This window comes from Salvelinus sp. IW2-2015, linkage group LG15 (assembly GCF_002910315.2).
Source record: "Salvelinus sp. IW2-2015 linkage group LG15, ASM291031v2, whole genome shotgun sequence".
NCBI lineage: Eukaryota > Metazoa > Chordata > Actinopteri > Salmoniformes > Salmonidae > Salvelinus > Salvelinus sp. IW2-2015.
Genome location: NC_036855.1, coordinates 37,697,993 through 37,716,046, shown reverse-complemented (window position 1 = coordinate 37,716,046; position 18,054 = coordinate 37,697,993). Strand labels below are relative to the sequence as shown.

Below are 18,054 nucleotides of genomic sequence, written 5' to 3'. Positions count from 1 at the left end.
TTCCAACATCATGACACTCTTTTGGAGTCTGTGGCTCAAGTGGTTAGAAAGCTATTGAGGTTAGAAAGCGTGAATATCTGTCAAATATCCAACCTGAAACTGTCTTTACCTTGGTAAAATCCGCACACTAGTTCCCATGGCGAGCTATATTGAATGCTCCTAGTTGCAATACCTGTATTATGACAGTACCACACCAACAAAAGTGATGAATGAGTAACATGATCTGTCCATTGCTGCCCACCAGCCCTTGCTTGTACCAGGGGACCTGACTAACGAGGACACCGTAAAGAAGACAGTGGAACTGACCATTGCCCGCTTTGGCCGGCTGGATGTGCTGATCAACAGCGCTGGCATTCTGGCCATGGGCAGCATCGAGACAGGTGACCTGGCTCAGTATGACAAGGTCATGAACGTCAACGTCAGGTAGGATTAGCAGACCCTATAATACTCTGAAGAATAAACTTCATGATAGACTGAAGATTATATGTAATGTAGGGCCTTGAATGACACATCTAGGGCACCACAAACTACAAAGAAGCTTTCATTGGATGAAGCCTGAAATCTATGTTCTGTGTTTATTAATTGCAGTGCGTTGTTATGCAAAATCAGGTACGAGACGATCATGTCAGTATTTTTCAGACACTAACATCTCTACTTGGACTGTTTCCCCCCTCTTTTCTTTCTGAATGTTTTTGTTATTCCACAGATCAGTGTACCATCTGACTCAGCTGTGTGTGCCACACCTCATCAGGACTAAGGGTTCTATTGTCAATGTGTCCAGTGTCAACGGGCAACGATCAGTAAGTATTAACAGACCATCGGGGGCGGTGTGTGTTTCTTTGTCATTCTTTTGTAACGGAGGCAAGTCAGACTCATGCTCTCATGATGAGGTAGCCCTGCCTTTGACAAAAAATCAATAATCAGTGTCACCTGCCCGAAATGGAAATGTACTCCTAGCCTTATGGTTAAGATGTTGGATTCCCAAACAGGAGACTGAGCTTCAGATCCCACCTGTGACACTATTCCAGTATGATTTCTGATGCACACAATTGTAAATTTGTTTCTAGTTCCCAGGTGTCCTTGCCTATTGTATGTCCAAGTCCGCTATTGACCAATTCACACGATGCATAGCACTTGGTAAGAACGATTTGTTTTTCTCCCATTCACTTGTCATTCTATTATCTGTAATATGTATTATTATAGTGGGGGAAAATAAAGGAGATACTCATACGACTCATATTTCTCCCAGAGCTAGCGTCGAAGCAAGTGCGAGTGAACTCTGTCTGGTATGTCAAGTCTATGTTTTGCTACTTAATTATTATTTGTTATGTAGTTATTACGACCATATTGATCTCTCTCTCGCTCTCTGTTGTCTTTCCCCTTCCAGTCCTGGTGTGATCATAACAGATGTCCACAGGAGAGCAGGGCTGGATGAGGAGCAGTATGCTCAGGTAACCTACTATGTTATACAGGGACCTAACACATTGTTTTACAAGGTTGTGTTCACTGGCTGGGGTTCCAAAATGTATGTACTGTATATTGTAAAATGTCAATGTTTAGAGAGCTCATGGCTAACTATATGACAGAGAATGTTGTCAGTCACCTAGTTATAATGCAATATTTTTCTGTCTCACCGAACTCACTAACTTCCTCTCTCCTCCCCCCCTTCAGTTCCTTGAGAAGTGTAAGCAGACCCACGCCTTGGGGAGACCAGGTGAGGTGGAGGAGGTGGCCCATGCCATAGCCTTCCTGGCGTCAGATGCTGCCACCTTCATTACCGGGGTCAACCTACCTGTGGATGGGGGGCGCCACGCCATGTGTCCAAGATAATATCCTGTGACATGATCATTGACTGGCAGCCAATACAAACCTGAACTGTCTCACTTGGTTTGTGTCATTTAAAAAAATATCTATTTTGAGTCTAGACGGACAGAATATAATGAAATGTAGAGTATGGCCTAGTCTAGGGCTATAAAAGTGAAATAATGTCAAGATCCTTTAGTTCTTCTGTTTTCAACTAGATGACTATATGCTTAGATGGGAGATTGGGTTTCAAACTGGAACATGAGTGCCCTCGTGGTGAAGATGTGAAGTGTAACAGTTTTTACACTTTAAAAGGGAATCCTTTCATATTTCAGTTGCAATAATACGTTAGCTATTTTACAACAACAACAAAAAGCCTCGGTGTATGCACTATGATAGTAATGAATTCAATATTTTATTGACAACTTTTATTGAATACTAACTCCGTTCAAGRTGTCTTTTGTAGCTAACAATTTTAAATGTTAAAACGCAATGATCTTCTTGGGTTTCAAATATTTATTGAACACCTGAATGTTGAAGAAAAGGAAAGTGAAAACTAGAAGCTGCAATATTTTGAAGCAGACAGAGGATCTGCAAAGATGAATGAATGAGCATTATAACCACTAACATCTATCCCTTCCCCCTAAACAAAAATCTGCTGTCTCACTCAGAGGTGTTAAAGTAATGAAAGAAATGCAAATGGAGAGCTCTGAGTTGTGTGATGAGAGGTATTCTGAGTTTATGGTTGGTGTGATGAGAGGTATTCTGAGTTTATGGTTGGTTGGTCTGTAGAGTATCACAAACATGGTCAACAATAACGTGTAAAACAGTAAGTGTAAAAGCATTAAACGGTCTAAATACAGTACAGTTTTGAAAAAAAAAGAAGATAACGAAATCCATGAAGCCCCAAATGTATGCAAAATAAAATGCTCTGATGATGGGAAGTGTAATAGATGACAAAGTCGCAAAACCCATGTACATTAAATAACATAAATTAGCATGTTGGGATCCACTGTATACGACAAAAAGCTTTGAATAATTATATACATTTCAACAAGTAATAAAAACAAGACCTAAATCTCGTACAAAGGGGATACAATAATGATGCAGGGGAAAAACGCTGTTTTGTTAGCTTGAAAAGTGAATTTGTTTAAAAAAAWGAAAAATTTGCATTCATAATGTATAAAAAAATATTCCCTTTTGAAATATAAAAGGCATGTAGATATATTCTGTCAAGATTAAACAAGACCCACCACAGGAGTCAGTTAATTATTTTAGCACAAGGTATCAGGTGTCATCTCTGTTTCTCTTTTAGTTGAAAGCACCATAGCTAGATGAGAGATGGGAGGTAGACAGACTGACACTCTTCTGGATCCACTCTCTTACCAGCTTCAATTCACTTGACTAGGGAAACGCACATCAGAAATGTTTGTGTGTGAACGCAATAGTTTTTCATAGACTGGTGGGCATTTCTTCTGCACCAAGTCACAAGGACAAGTCGATTCATACCTCATCTGCAGACTAGGCAGGAGAAGATGGCTGGAAAGCATACACCTGTGGATGTATGCTAGGAACTCTTCCTACACCTGAATGTTATGTTACTATTATATCCAATGTTTTGAGATCCCTGTAAACCTGAATTGCTTTGAAAAGTTGCAGAACGAGATGTCTATTGCACTTTTATATTAAGATATACATATAACATGTATAAATAATATGTGTGTATGTATGACATTTAACAAGATAAGATGTACTGTATAATCGTTCCCTATTACTTTATACATCTTTCATTACATGTTGAGTGCAGACCATGAAAAGGAATAATTTAAAAAACGTTGTCCAAGTGTGATGTCAGAAGAGAGATTGTCATATTATTTTCTCTCACTCTGGCATTCAGGGCTCATACTGTGCAACAGTAAAACAAGTCCCTGAAAGAAGCCAAAGCTTAATATCTTCTCCTCAGGCAGGTGGTAGGAACTATAGTGCGAGATGCCCCAGTATCTCTGCAGTTTCTCCTGGTCAGTCCCTCAATGGCGCCCCCTTTCTGTTTCTGCAGTCCGAGCATATGCTGCAGGGTAAGGGACCTGACCTGCCCTGCATCTCCTGATGGGCCCCGGTATATGGGGACAGGGAGCCCTTCCTAACCTCCACCATCCCACTTAAGTCACTCCTATGAGGAGGCTGTGTATGCAATGTATTTTGGGCTTCTATAACAACAGGCCTCTATAGGAAGCACACAGGGCCCACCTCTAGGTGGTAGTGCGAGCCAGGCTCTGTGGCTGGTAGGTTATACACGTCCAAGATGGGGAGTAAGTTGGGGTCCTGGGTCTGGAAGATGAAATGGGTCTGGTGCCAGTGGCCATCTTTGATCTGAAAGACAAGGAAGTTGAGATAAGAGAACAAAATAATTTGAATATTGGAGCAAAGATTATAAAACATAAAATGCAGAGACGGAACAGTATTTGTTCATGCTTTACACTATTTGCAGATTGATATGAAATACAGTGCCTTCAGAAAGTATTCAGTCGCATCCCTTGACTTTTTCAGAATTTTGTTGTTACAGCCTTAATTTAAAATGGATTTAATTCAGATTTGTCACAATTTCAAAGTGGAATTATGTTTTTTAAATTTTTACAAATTAATATAAAATGAAAAGCTGAAATATCTTGAGTCAATAATTATTCAACCCCTTTGTTATGGCAAGCCTAAATAAGTTCAGGAGTAAAAATGTGCTTAACAAGTAAGTCACAAGTTGCACAGACTCACTCTGTGTGAAATAGTGTTTAAAAATATTTTTGAATGTCTACCTCATCTCTGTACCCCACACACACACACAATTATCTGTAAGGTCCCTCACTCAAGCAGTGAATTTCAAACTCCTTCCTAACTCAGTTGCCGGTGAGGAGAAAAACCGCTCAGGGATTTCACTATGAGGCCAATGGTCACTTTAAAACAGTTACAGAGTTTAATGGCTGTGACAGGAGAAAACGGATGGATCAACAACATTGTAGTTACTCCATTATACTAATGTAATTGACAGAGTGAAAAGAAGGAAGCCTGACAAAACAAATATTCCAAAGCATACATCCTGTTTGCAACAAGGCGCTAAAGTAATACTGTAAAAAATATAGCCAATTCAATACATTACCAAGTACCACTCTCCATATTTTCAAGCATAGTGATGGCTGTATCATGTTACAGGTGTGCTTGTCATCATTAAGGACTGGGGAGTTTTTCAGAATGAAAATTAAACAAAAAACAGCTAAGCACAGGCAAAATCCTAGAGGAAAACCAGGTTCAGTCTGCTTTCCACCAGACACAGATGAATTCACCTTTCAGCAGGACAATAACCTAAAACACAAGGCCAAATATACACTGGAGTTGCTTACCAAGAAGACAGTGAATGTTTCTGWGTGGCCGAGTTACAGTTTTKACTAAAATCTACTTGTAAATCTATGGCAAGACCTGAAAATGGGTGTCTAACAATGACCAACAACCAATTTGACAGAGCTWTACATTTTTGAAAATAATAATGTGCAAATGTTGCACAATCCAGGTGTGGAAAGCTCTTAGAGACTTACCCAGAAAGACTCTGGTCTAATCGGTGCCAAAGCTGCTTCTACAAAGTATTGACTCGGGAATGGAAATACTTATATAAATGAGATATTTTCTAAACATTTGCAAAAATGACAAAAAACATGATTTCACTTTGTCATTATGGGGTATTGTGTAGATGGGTGAGACATTATTTTWTTTTTTTCAGGCTGTAACACAACAAATTGTGAAATAAGTCAAAGGGTATGAATAATTTCTGAAGGCACTGTACAACTGGGTAATTACATTCTGGTTAGATAAGTAATAATAGAGTATCCTTATTACATGGTATATTGGCGCATTTATGCAAAGTGTTGCAGAGCAATCTTTGACTGGTCAACATACCCAGCAGTCATCCCTCACTATGTGGGGCTCTAAGAGTCCTCCAGCCTGGATCATGTCTCCACTCCAGGCCTTGAAGCGCACAGCGGTGGGGGAGGGCTCCAGGGAGGAACTGTTGGCCCACACGGGGACGTTCAGGCAGTGGATGGTGACGTGTTGCATTGCCTCAGAGCTCAGGAGGTGGAGGAAGTTCATTTGGATGCGACCTACACCAATCTCCAGCTGCAGACCGAGACAAACATCAACTACCGTTACAATTCCATCCGTAGTCTCTTGTGACAGACGAAAGATTTGGTTCTAGGTGCCGAGATTACTAAATCCCCCGAAATCCTATTTGAATTTAAAGGTTAGGGCTTGTCAAAAAGCCACAAAAGCCAGGAAATTCAAATGAGCCAGATAGTGAGAGCAATAGAAGTTGATGCTGACCTTGGATACTGTGATGGGTTTCAGACAGGTCTGTCCGCCGCTGCTGAAGTTACACGTCACTTCGATTGTGTCAGCTGAGCAGCCGAGGTTTGGGTCGATCCAGTAAGTGCCTTAAGGGAGGGACAATAAACTGAGTGAAAAGGGATTTTGGATACAGGAGTAGTGTAATTTCACCAGAGTGGACACATATTGACAGCTGAGTTCTGAGGGGCTATGGCAAGGATGTAGTGCTTTTGGAAGAGGTGTCACTAGCTCCGTCAGGTATATAGACTTATTGTTTATGCCGTAGTTATAGACCATATGAGCCCAGAGTTTTTCCTTGTCAAGTCACGTGCAGGTTAAACTATTGGCCCTAGGACCTAGTAACTGAATAAATTAACCTTATATTTTTCTGTGGAAATAATGTCACAGCTTTTCATGTCTTTCAGTCGACATTAGTTCCAACTTCCTTACCATCGTTCATCCTCTGTTCACAGTCCTTGAGGTCTCGGCAGATGCGTGCTGGGTTGTCGCGGGTGCCTAGCGGGTTCTTCAGGCTCTGGATCAGTGTGCTGAGGTAGTGGAGGGTCTTGAAGATCTCTGTACCCTGGTGGTCCAACATGGGCAGGTCCACGACATGGGAACTCTAGAATGGAATGAGGACAACGGTCACACAGCACCAATAGGAGATAAATTGCCACTGTATAAGGCAGACACATGATAATGTGCTAAAATGTAGGAAGACAAAGTCGACATATGGCCCATAATCATTGCTTTGTAAGAGACTTACTTCAGTTTTGTACATCTAACTCCATATAACGGGCACCATTATTTGATGTGCGCCACATTTTACACACCAACATTAACACACACAATTATCCTCTGGCCACATTGATGAATTCCCAAGGGATCATCTCACAGAGTACTCACCTCTGACCTCAGTGCAGCATGGGAATCAATAATGACTTGGAACGCAGCTCCAATAGCCTCCTTTCTCTGGAAGAGATGACAAAATGACACAGTAAGAAGACCACCCTGGAACACTTACTTTCACGCCTCCTCTTCATCCTTCCTGAGACGGTCAAGTTTTAACATAAGGGTAAAGCAGACTTACAAATGTCAGAGAACCAGGGAGACCCTAGAAACCAAAAGGAAATAGAAAGGAGGTTTTTAATGTATTGTACAGTCATAGTACAGTATACAAAATAATTAATATGAAAATTAGGTTAACACTGCCACAGAGTAACATAAATAACACAAAGGACTTACTGGGGGCCCAGGTGGTCCACGTGGACCAGGAAGGCCCCTTGGTCCTTGCACCCCCTGTTTATGAAAAGAAACAGAAACACGATTGGATTAATAAACCCCCAATACCCTAGACAATAATACTCCAACTGGGGACTGGTCTTGACCAATCAATATCATGGATTTCATCATTTAAACTCCTTTACCAGGAGAAGCAAAAGCAGCATCAACCAGCAGTCATCTCTCACTGTCTGAAATTATTCCACAACAGAGGAGCACTAAGGGAAATGAAAAGGGCTTTGGGCGTCGAAGCTAAATGTACTTTAAGTAGTGTGCTCTCCATACTAAGCATGGGTTGTGTCCGAAATGATACCCACTATATAGGGAATAGAGTGCCATTTCAGACGCAACCTCGGTCTATAGGGGATAGGATTCATCAAAGATATGGACACGCACCGTCTCCCCTCGACTCCCTTTGTCACCTTGGGGTCCCTGATGGAGAGAGAGAAAAGAAAGAGGGGAAATCCCTCCATTATTGCCAAATAAGAGAGAGGGTTAACATGTTTTGCATATCAGAAGGTATGAGATATAATGATGTACATACTGGACTACCACTGGGTCCGATGATACCAACTGGGCCTATGGCACCAACATTGCCCTGGAGAGAAAAGCCATGGTGATAAAGTAGAAATATAGGTAGATATCTGACAAGGCAGTGACAATAGCCTGAGAATCATTTTTACCTGGCCTAACCAGGGGGAAAAAATGTCTTTCTAGTTACAGCTACGGCCCAGAGTTTTCCCTGTTCAGGTATAAACTCAGGATCATAATGTCCACATTTTTTCTTTTCTCTTCTTACCATCAATCCATGTGGTCCTTTTGGTCCTTGTATCCCGGCTGGGCCCAGATCTCCTGGAGGTCCCTATGGAGATACAACAGCCAGGTCACTCGTTATACAAGTCAGTATTCAACGTCCATCCATGTCTCAGGATGTCAGGAGATGGGGAAACTGGCCCCTAGAGGCAACAGTGAGCGCTTTTACCTTCAAGCATGTTTTGATTTTGCTAGGGTGTTGTGGACGGGGAAGCATTTGTCTTCCGATTCCAAAGGTTGCAAGTTCGAATCCAGCGATAAAAAGTTGTTTTTGATATTTTTGTTTTAAGCCTATCACAAACCTTAACCCTTACCTTAACCATTCGGAGTTAATGCCTAAACTTAACCTTAAACACTTCACTTTGGAACAACTTCGAAATTTGATGTTTGAAGAACATGGATTAACGTCTAATTCTGACATGAGACTGAGAACTTGTTGGATACAAATACATGTGATGACAAACATACATGTTGATAATGCACACTGAATGTGAAGTATGACGATATGGGCCAAATTAGTGGAAGATTGCACCATATGGGTATATCATCTGTTTATCATCCTCTGTTGTGTGACACTGTATATCAAACTGAAACAGTAGGATAATCTCCAAGTGGAGCACTGGCAGTCATACGACACACTAAATTACTGCCTAAAAGTTCAGTAGGAAAAAAGCCTGCTAACGTCTCTGTTTTCTCAGCTGGCCAGCACCTGCAGAGCAACATCACTACAGAGTAGCAGAGTAACAAAAGTTATGGCGTGTTAAGTGACGTTATGCGTGGGTGCGTTAAACTTATTGTGGACCGTTCTTCTGTCCCAATGCAGCAGTTTTTAATTCTGATTTATTCCTTTCAGAGCAAAAAACTAAATATGCTACCAAACCGTTTGAGGCTTTAAATTCCTCTCAAGCTCTCTAATAATCTCCAGCCAATCTCTGATTTACCACTGAAAATGGGTTATGCTTTTTGGCGTTGTTTTATCAGAACCATATTTTTGGCCAATTGAGAAGGAGAGGGTCCTTCACTAGAGACATTTAACTATTTAAAATGTTTATGCAAGTATTAATTCAAGAGCAAGATGTGTTTGTTGTGTTTCATTCATTCACCATTGCAGGATTTTCTCTGGATCAAAAAAGGGCTTAGGTGGTGGGTGTGGCAGGGGGCGTGGTAGGAGGCGTGGCAATGAGCGTGGTCGGCCGTTGCGTGGCTACATTTGAAAGAACATTTTAGAGGCCTCTTTCTTGGCGCTGCAGAGAAAATGTCGAAATTTTAAGCCAATTTCCTGCAATTCTACAAATTTCTTCCTGGAGCTGAGAATTTGTTTTGCAGTTTAAAAGCTAACTTCCTGCAACTCGACACATTTTGCCATGCAACTGAGAGAAAATGTTGCAGTTTTAAAGCTAATTTCCTGCGATTCAATATAATGTGCCATGGAGTTGAGATAACATTTTGCAGTTTTAAAGCTAGTTTCCTGCAATTCTATGCATTTTGCCATGTTATCCAGTTTTGCCGTGTTCTTTTGCTCAAACATAACACAATTAATACTGCTAAATKAATTGTTTTTGGAAATTTCAATTCTCCCTGACTGTCTAGCTTTTATTTTGGTGATTGTTAGTTGTCACTAGATTATATTCTAAAAAAATATAGACGTCCATTATCTTCTCTACATACTTTATATCTGGTTTTAGTCGTTTAAGTTTATACTTAAAACATTTTTCCATCCCGAAAATTAATATGAGAGAGAAAGAGAGAGAGAAAAAGAGAGAGAGAAAGAGAAAAAGAGAGAGCAAAAGAGAGGGAAAAAGAGAGAGAGCAAAAGAGAGAGAAAGAGAGAGAGAGAGAAAGAGAAGAGAAAAAGAGAGAAAGAGAACAACCACAATTAGTGAAAGAGAGAGAAGCTTCCATTAAAGAAAACCCTCTGAGTTCTATTAGATAGATAGCTCTGAATCCACAATATGGCAGAGGTTGAAAAGCCATAACACATACTTTTTTTCAACAACAGGCTATGGTCAATAATATCAAAGGCTGGACTGAAATCTAACAGTACAGCTCCCACAATCTTCTTATTATCAATTTCTTTCAACCAATCAGTAATTTGTGTCAGTGAATGCCCTTCACTATAAGCATGCTGAAAGTCTGTTGCTAATTTGTTTACAGAGAAATAACATTGTATTTGATCAAACACATTTTTTCCCAACAATTTGCTGAGAACTGGCAGCAAGCTTATAGGTCTGCTGTTAGAATCAGTAAAGGCTGCTTTCCAACTCTTGGGTAGCGGAAATACTTTGGCTTCTCTCCAGGTCTGAGGACAAAGACTTTCCTCTAGGCTTAGATTAAAGATATGACAGACAGGAGTGGCTATAGAGTCAGCTACCATCCTCAGTAGCTTTCCATCTAAGTTGTCAATGCCAGGAGGTTGGTCATTATTGATTGATAACAATCATTTTTCCACCTCTCCCACACTAACTTTACAAAATTCCAACTTGCAATGCTTTTCTTTCATTATTTCCTTTTGTGTGTGTGAATATGATGGCTCACTGTTCATTGTTGGTATTTCCTGGCCAAGTTAGCCCACTTTGCCAATAAAGTAATCATTAAAATAATTGGCAACATCAAATGGTTTTGTGATGAATAAGCCATCTGATTCGATGAAAGATGAGGTTGAATTTGTCTTTCTGCCCCTAATTTCTTAGCCAAGAGAGACTGGCATGCATAGTATTTATATCAGCCCGCTTTTTGGTCACAGACACCTTAAAAAAAAGGTAGGGGTGTGGAGCAGAAAACCCGTCAGTATCTGGTGTGACCACCATTTGCCTCATGCAGCACGACAACATCTCCCTCGCATAGAGTTGATCAGGCTGTTGATTGTGGCATGTCGAATGTTATCCCTCTCCTCTTCAATGGCTGCTAGAAGTTGCTGGATATTGGCGGGAACTGGAACACACTGTCGTACGCGTCGATCCAGAGCGTCCCAAACGTGCTCAATGGGTGACATGTCTGGTGAGTAAGCAACCCATGGAAGAACTTTTTGTGTACAGAACCTGACAACATGGGGCTGTGCATTATCATGCTGAAAAATGGGACGATGGCGGTGGATGAATGGCATGGCAATGGGCCTCAGGATCTCGTCACGGTATTTCTACTGTAAATACATTTGTACACAACATTTGAGAGAAATAAGCTTTTTGTGCGTATGGAACATTTCTGGGATCTTTTATTTTAGTTAATGAAACATAGGACCAACAGTTTACGTGTTACGTTTATATTTTTGTTGAGTATATATATATATATATATATATTGCTTTCCACACCTGGATTGTGCAACATTTGCCCATTATTCTTTTCAAAATTCTACAAGCTACGTCAAATTGGTTGTTGATCATTACTAGACAACCATTTTCAGGTCTTGCCATAGATTTTCAAGTAGATTTAAGTCAAAACTGTAACTCTGCCACTCAGGAACAGTGCTGTTGCGGTGACCGTATTAACGCCACATCGGCGGTCACAATCCATGAAGGCAGTCAAATTCCACATGACCATTTAGTCTCAGTAATTAGAAATCCAAAGTTCTGATGCTGCTGTTGGTCATTAGTAGCCTGCCAAACTTGCTAACTGCCTGGTACTCAGCACTCTGTTGTCCCTCTAATCACTCTGACATCAATGCAAATGTATTCAAAAATCTAATCAAAGACTTCATGAGAACCCATGAGCTCATGTTGCGCAACATTTCTATAGGCTATGCAATTGTGTGAGAAAACAGAGTGATGGCCTCTATTAAAAAGAGGTTCCCATCAGCTTTCTATAGGCTCGGACTACTATATTTAGTTCTCAACTTTCCTAATATTAAGCATATTGTTTATCTTTACAACAGGAGTATAACCTACCTGGCTGAAAATGAACCGTGGGAAAAGTCATTTTTTTGTGACTTTTTTGAATCATAGTTGCACACCTCATGTAGCCTAGCCCATAGTCCTATATGTTTTGATAAGGTTTGTATCACAACTAAAGTGGCCAAATAACTCCTTAAAATTAAGCACATTTATCTGCTTTACAAGGGCTGTAGAGCCTAACTGGCATACAGAAGCAGCACGTGAGTTTATAGCCTACTGCCCTGTGCGCATTTCTGCGCTTATAAATGTGAAGAAATACCGTAAAAATGTATTAAAATTTTAAGCTAAACGTTCTGATCTRTTGCGTAAAACCGTTTTTTTATGCCAATGGTTGTATTAATTTGGGATCTATCGCATTCCACAACTGTCCTAGACCATGTTTGGAATATTTATTTTATCACACAGAATAAGTCAACTTTTGTACTATGGGAATAGTAGATTGACATAGGCTAGTGCTTTTGCTGTTCGTTAGGCCTACTCATCTTGTTGGCTGATTTGTCCAAAATATAACGCTTCAGGACAAAAATGTAATTGCTTTGCCACATTTTTTGCAGTATTACTTTAGTGCCTTGTTGCAAACAGGATGCATGTTTTGGAATATTTATATTCTGTACAGGCTTCCTTCTTTTTACTCTGTCAATTGGGTTAGCATCCTGTCGGGCTGTATCACCGCCTGGTACGGCAACTGCTCCGCCCACAACCGTAAGGCTCTCCAGAGGGTAGTGAGGTCTGCAGAACGCATCACCGGGGGCAAACTACCTGCCCTCCAGGACACCTACACCACCCGATGTCACAGGAAGGCCATAAAGATCATCAAGGACAACAACCACCCAAGCCACTGCCTGTTCACCCCGCTATCATCCAGAAGGCGAGGTCAGTACAGGTGCATCAAAGCAGGGACCGAGAGACTGAAAAACAGCTTCTATCTCAAGGCCATCAGACTGTTAAACAGCCACCACTAACATTTAGCGGCCGCTGCCAATACTGACTCAACTCCAGCCACTTTAAAAATGGGAATTGATGGAAATTATGTAAAAATGTACCACTAGCCACTTTAAACAATGCCACTTAATTATGTTTCATACCCTACATTACCCATCTCATATGTATATACTGTACTCTATATCATCTACTGCATCTTGCCATCTTTATGTAATCATGTACCACTAGCCACTTTAACATATGCCACTTTATGTTTACATACCCTACAGTACTCATCTCATATGTATATACCGTACTCTATACATCTACTGCATTTGCATGCCGTTCTGTACCACCACTCATTCATATATCTTTATGTACATATTCTTTATCCATTTACACTTGTGTGTGTGTATAAGGTAGTAGTTGTGGAATTGTTAGGTTAGATTACTTGTTGGTTATTACTGCATTGTCGGAACTAGAAGCACAAGCATTTCGCTACACTCGCATTAACATCTGCTAACCATGTGTATGTGACTAATAAAATTTGATTTGATTTGATTTGTATTGTGGAGTAACTACAATGTTGTTGATCCATCCTCAGTTTTCTCCTATCACAGCCGTCAAACTATGTAACTGTTTTAAAGTCACCATTGGCCTCATAGTAAAATCCCTGAGCGGTTTCCTTCCTCTCCGGCAACTGAGTTTGTAGTGACTGGGTGTATTGATACACCATCCAAAGTGTAATTAATAACTTCACCATGCTCAAATGGATATTTAATTTATTTTTTATTTTTACCCATCTAGCAAAATGTGACCTTTCTTTGCAAAGCATTTTGGGCTCCCAAGTGGCGCAGCCGTCTAAGGCACTGCAAGAGGTGTCACTACAGTTCCTGGTTTGATTCCAGGCTGTATCACATCCGACCGTGATTGGGAGTCCCATAGGGCGGCGCACAATTGGCCCAGCATCGTCCGGGTTTGGCCGGGGTAGGCCGCCATTGTAAATAAGAATTTGTTCTTAACTGACCTGCCTAGTTAAATAAAGCTTACATTTAAAAACATTTTTATAATAATTGAAAACCTCCCTGGTCTTTGTGGTTGACTCTGTGTTTGAAATTCACTGCTCGACTGAGGGACCTTACACATAATTGTATGTGTTGCGTACAGAGATGAGGTAGTCATTCAAAAATCATGTTAAACTCTATTATTGCTCACAGAGTGAGTCCATGCAGCTTATTATGTGATTTATTAAGCACATTTTTACTCCTGAACTTATTTAGGCTTTTCATAACAAAGGGGTTGAATTCTTATTGACTCAAGACATTTCAGCTTTTCATTTGTAATTAATTTGTCAATTTAATCAATTTTAAATTCAGGCTGTAACACAACAAAATGTGGAAAAAGTAAATGGGTGTGAATACTTTTTGATGGGACTGTAATTAGAATAGTCCATGTCTGAAAGGGGAGCTGTTGTTTTAGCACCTGATAATGCCAAGCTGTTATTGTGTTATCTTGCACCCTTTGCACAATAAATAAAGTTTTATTCTCAGTGTACGTTTTAAGSCTTTAAGCGCACAAGGTGACAGCCAGCCTTGTCACACCCACGTTTACGGCTTAGGTCATCCTTGTGGGGGAAACTTTATCGATGATTAATGAATTGTTTCATTCGATCATGTGACTCAGGTGGGAGATGAAAACGGAGGGAAGTGTAGCGTACCTTTGGTCCGAACATTCCGAGAACCCCTGGGTACCCGGATTCACCTGTGTCACCCTGAGGAGAGGAGAGAGACGGAAACATCTTCATCTTCATCGCCAGCATCATCACATATTCTCGTCATTACCGTAAGTCTATGGTCATTACTCATTACCAACCAAATAACCTTTGAGTTACAGATGCAAACGATGACAAACCCGGTTTGGTGACCAAGAATTTTCAGTCAAGTGAGACTGAATAGGGCTACATAATGAGCAACTTCTTCTCTGACTCCGCACTATTGCTATGTTACTCACAGGCTGTCCTTTGGGCCCCTGGTGACCCTGTTTCCCTGGCAACCCCATTCCACCAATGTGGCCTCTTTTCCCTGATGGTCCAGTTTGGCCTGGGAGACCCCTCTCTCCCTGTGACACACGCACACATGGACAGAAACCAGTTTTAATGGAATAACAAGCAAAGTGCATATTCCTTTGTCTCAACACCTTAAACACTGTCGAACATGATAAACATGATGGGTCTCTATAGTTCATTGGAGCATGTTCTTTTCTCTCTCACCTTTGATCCAAAGAGGCCCTGATCGCCTGGAAGCCCTGGCACGCCCGTTTTACCGTGTTTTCCAGCTTTGCCGATAATACCAAACTCTCCGTCGTCCCCTTGCTCCCCCTGAGGAGTGAACACACAGAGCTGATGATGACTGAAGCCTTACAGAAAACATAACTTGAGCATTAAGATGCATTGACATTTTACGAGCCAACTTTTTAAGAGTGTTTCTCGAACAAGCGCGTCGAGAGAACGTTCGCTATACGTTCTTTGTTAGACCATGCTTCGATACTGATAGGATCGAAAGAAAGGAGTGCTGCTCTCGGATCAGCTTTCTCCATTTAAATCTTACCATAACATTAGAACTATTCCACAATACTGACAACGAATCAGCTCCTAGAGAGAGATTACCACATATGGCTGCAAATAGGCTATTGAAGCAGCATATTGTGCTTACCCAATAATAGTGCACTAAATCATTGCACACATGTTATCACACATCATGAAACACATTGAGGCAAACCTTTTTTGTGAGTACATACCGTGCAGAATGGCAATATTGACTATAGTTGCTCTGCGAAACTCCATATTTTGGTGAGTACCAAATGTATTTTGATGTTATAACATCTGCAGAGTAGGTTAATGGGACTTTGAATTGAAGGATCCTGAGTGTCAGGATCTCCTCAAGCCCAGGTACTGGTTCATTGTAGCCTATGTATTTATTAACGCAATCATCTCAGTTTTCATTTGAAGCATCATTTTATCCTTCACTTGTTTGTAGCAATTGCAAAGACTTTGTATTTTTAAGTCAACTTCGTTCTGAAGTTATCCGCAGTCACAGTCAGACGGATAGCTTAGATATCTTGATTCTATATTCAGTTGAGATGTGGTGTGGTGTGGAAGGGCAAAAAAAGCATCTAACGATGCACTTTGGCTGCACTATGAGTGTTCTGGATCACTCGTAGACGTGCAACAGTTTTTAAGAGTCATGTTACCAAAGAAAGGCTCTGGGAAACACCTTGGCTACTAAAGATACATTCTAAGAAGGTTCTAACGATGATCTTAATGCTACAAAGGCGCTGGGAAATGAGGCCCTGGTCATTTCAGTCTCAGTGAGGAGAACACAGTTATTGTCTGTTCTTACCTTTACTCCGTTGTCTCCGTCTTTCCCAGGATGGCCGTCCATTCCAGGCTGGCCCTCAAGGCCTTCTCTGCCCAAAACTCCCTTTGGGCCAGGATGACCCTCTGGACCCTAGGAAATACACAGAAAAAAAGCATATATACTGTATCATAACCTGCATTTTAGTACATAAGAAATCCCGCTATGCCCTCCGACGAACCATCAAACAGGCAAAGCGTTAATACAGGACTAAGACTGAATCCTACTACACAGGGAAACACAGCCGTGAGCTGCCCAGTGACACGAGACTACCAGACCAGCTAAATGACTTCTATGCGCGCTTTGAGGCAAGCAACACTGAAGCATGCTTGAGAGCACCAGCTGTTCCGGACAACTGTGTGATCACGCTCGCCGTAGCCGATGTGAGAAAGACCTTTAAACAGGTCAACATTCACAAGGCCGCAAGGCCAGACGGATTACCAGGACATGTACTCAGAGCATGCACTGACCAACTGGCAAGTGTCTTCACTGACGTTTTCAACCTGTCCCTGACCGAGTCTGTAATACTGACTCGGTCAGTATTATTGTAATAGTCCCTGTGCCCAAGAACACCAAGGTAACCTGCCTAAATGACTACCGACACGTAGCACTCACATCTGTAGTCATGAAGTGCTTTGAAAGGCTGGTCATGGCTCACATCAACACCATTATCCCAGAAACCCTAGACCCACTCCAATTTGCATACCSCCCAAACAGATCCACAGATGATGCAATCTCTATTGCACTCCACTCTGCCCTTTCCCATCTGGACAAAAGGAACACTTACGCGAGAATGCTATTCATTGACTACAGCTCAGCATTCAACACCCTAGAGCCCTCAAAGCTCATCACTAAGTTAAGGACCCTGGGACTAAACACCTCGCTGTGCAGCTGGATCCTGGACTTCCTGACGGCTGCCCCCAGGTGGTAAGGGTAGGTAACAACACATCTGCCACGCTGATCCTCAACACGGTGGCCCCCCTGAGGGGTGTGTGCTCAGTCCCCTCTTGTACTCCCCGTTCACCTATGACTGCATGGCCAAGCACGACTCCAACACCATCATTAAGTTTGCCGACAACACAACAGTGGTAGGCCTGATCACCGACAACGATGAGACAGCCTATAGGGAGGAGGTCAGACACCAGGATAACAACCTCTCCCTCAACGTGATCAAGACAAAGGAGATGATCTTGGACTATAGGAAAAGGAGGACCGAGCACGCCCCCATTCTCAATAACGGGACTGTAGTGGAGCAGGTTGAGAGCTTCAAGTTCCTTGGTGTCCACATCACCAACGAACTGTCATGGTCCAAACAAACCAAGACAGTCGTGAAGAGGGCACGACAACGCCTATTCCCCCTCAGGAGACTGAAAAGATTTAGCATGGTCCTCAGATCCTCAGAAAGTTCTACAGCTGCACCATCGAGAGCATCCTGACTGGTTGCATCACTGCGTGGTATAGCAACTGCTTGGCCTCTGACCGCAAAGCACTACAGAGGGTAGTGCGTACGGCCCAGTACATCACTGGGGCCAAGCTTCCTGCCAACCAGTACCTCTATACCAGGCGGTGTC

At 41.6% G+C, this 18,054-nt stretch overlaps 2 protein-coding genes across 3 annotated transcripts in view; one reads left to right on the top strand and one right to left on the bottom strand.

Moving 5' to 3' along the window:
• Window positions 1-1,880, top strand: part of LOC111975113 (3-oxoacyl-[acyl-carrier-protein] reductase FabG) — a 5,491-nt gene extending 3,611 nt beyond the window's left edge. The window contains exons 3-8 of the mRNA XM_024003293.2: window positions 245-423; window positions 707-800; window positions 1,068-1,137; window positions 1,250-1,286; window positions 1,388-1,451; window positions 1,672-1,880. Of these exons, the coding sequence (XP_023859061.1) occupies window positions 245-423; window positions 707-800; window positions 1,068-1,137; window positions 1,250-1,286; window positions 1,388-1,451; window positions 1,672-1,830 (603 nt within the window). The 3' untranslated portion in view covers window positions 1,831-1,880. The remainder of the gene's footprint in view (window positions 1-244; window positions 424-706; window positions 801-1,067; window positions 1,138-1,249; window positions 1,287-1,387; window positions 1,452-1,671) is intronic.
• A 1,077-nt stretch (window positions 1,881-2,957) lies between these two features.
• Window positions 2,958-18,054, bottom strand: part of col27a1b (collagen, type XXVII, alpha 1b) — a 143,468-nt gene continuing 128,371 nt past the window's right edge. For both annotated transcript variants that reach the window (XM_024003292.2, XM_070447120.1), the window contains 14 exons: window positions 16,469-16,576; window positions 15,340-15,447; window positions 15,081-15,188; window positions 14,788-14,841; window positions 8,249-8,311; window positions 7,994-8,047; window positions 7,846-7,881; window positions 7,414-7,467; window positions 7,259-7,282; window positions 7,075-7,140; window positions 6,619-6,790; window positions 6,166-6,275; window positions 5,743-5,961; window positions 2,958-4,173 (listed from right to left, as the gene is read on the bottom strand). In XM_024003292.2, coding sequence (XP_023859060.1) covers window positions 4,027-4,173; window positions 5,743-5,961; window positions 6,166-6,275; window positions 6,619-6,790; window positions 7,075-7,140; window positions 7,259-7,282; window positions 7,414-7,467; window positions 7,846-7,881; window positions 7,994-8,047; window positions 8,249-8,311; window positions 14,788-14,841; window positions 15,081-15,188; window positions 15,340-15,447; window positions 16,469-16,576 — 1,323 coding nt within the window. In that variant the 3' untranslated portion in view covers window positions 2,958-4,026. The remainder of the gene's footprint in view (window positions 4,174-5,742; window positions 5,962-6,165; window positions 6,276-6,618; window positions 6,791-7,074; window positions 7,141-7,258; window positions 7,283-7,413; window positions 7,468-7,845; window positions 7,882-7,993; window positions 8,048-8,248; window positions 8,312-14,787; window positions 14,842-15,080; window positions 15,189-15,339; window positions 15,448-16,468; window positions 16,577-18,054) is intronic.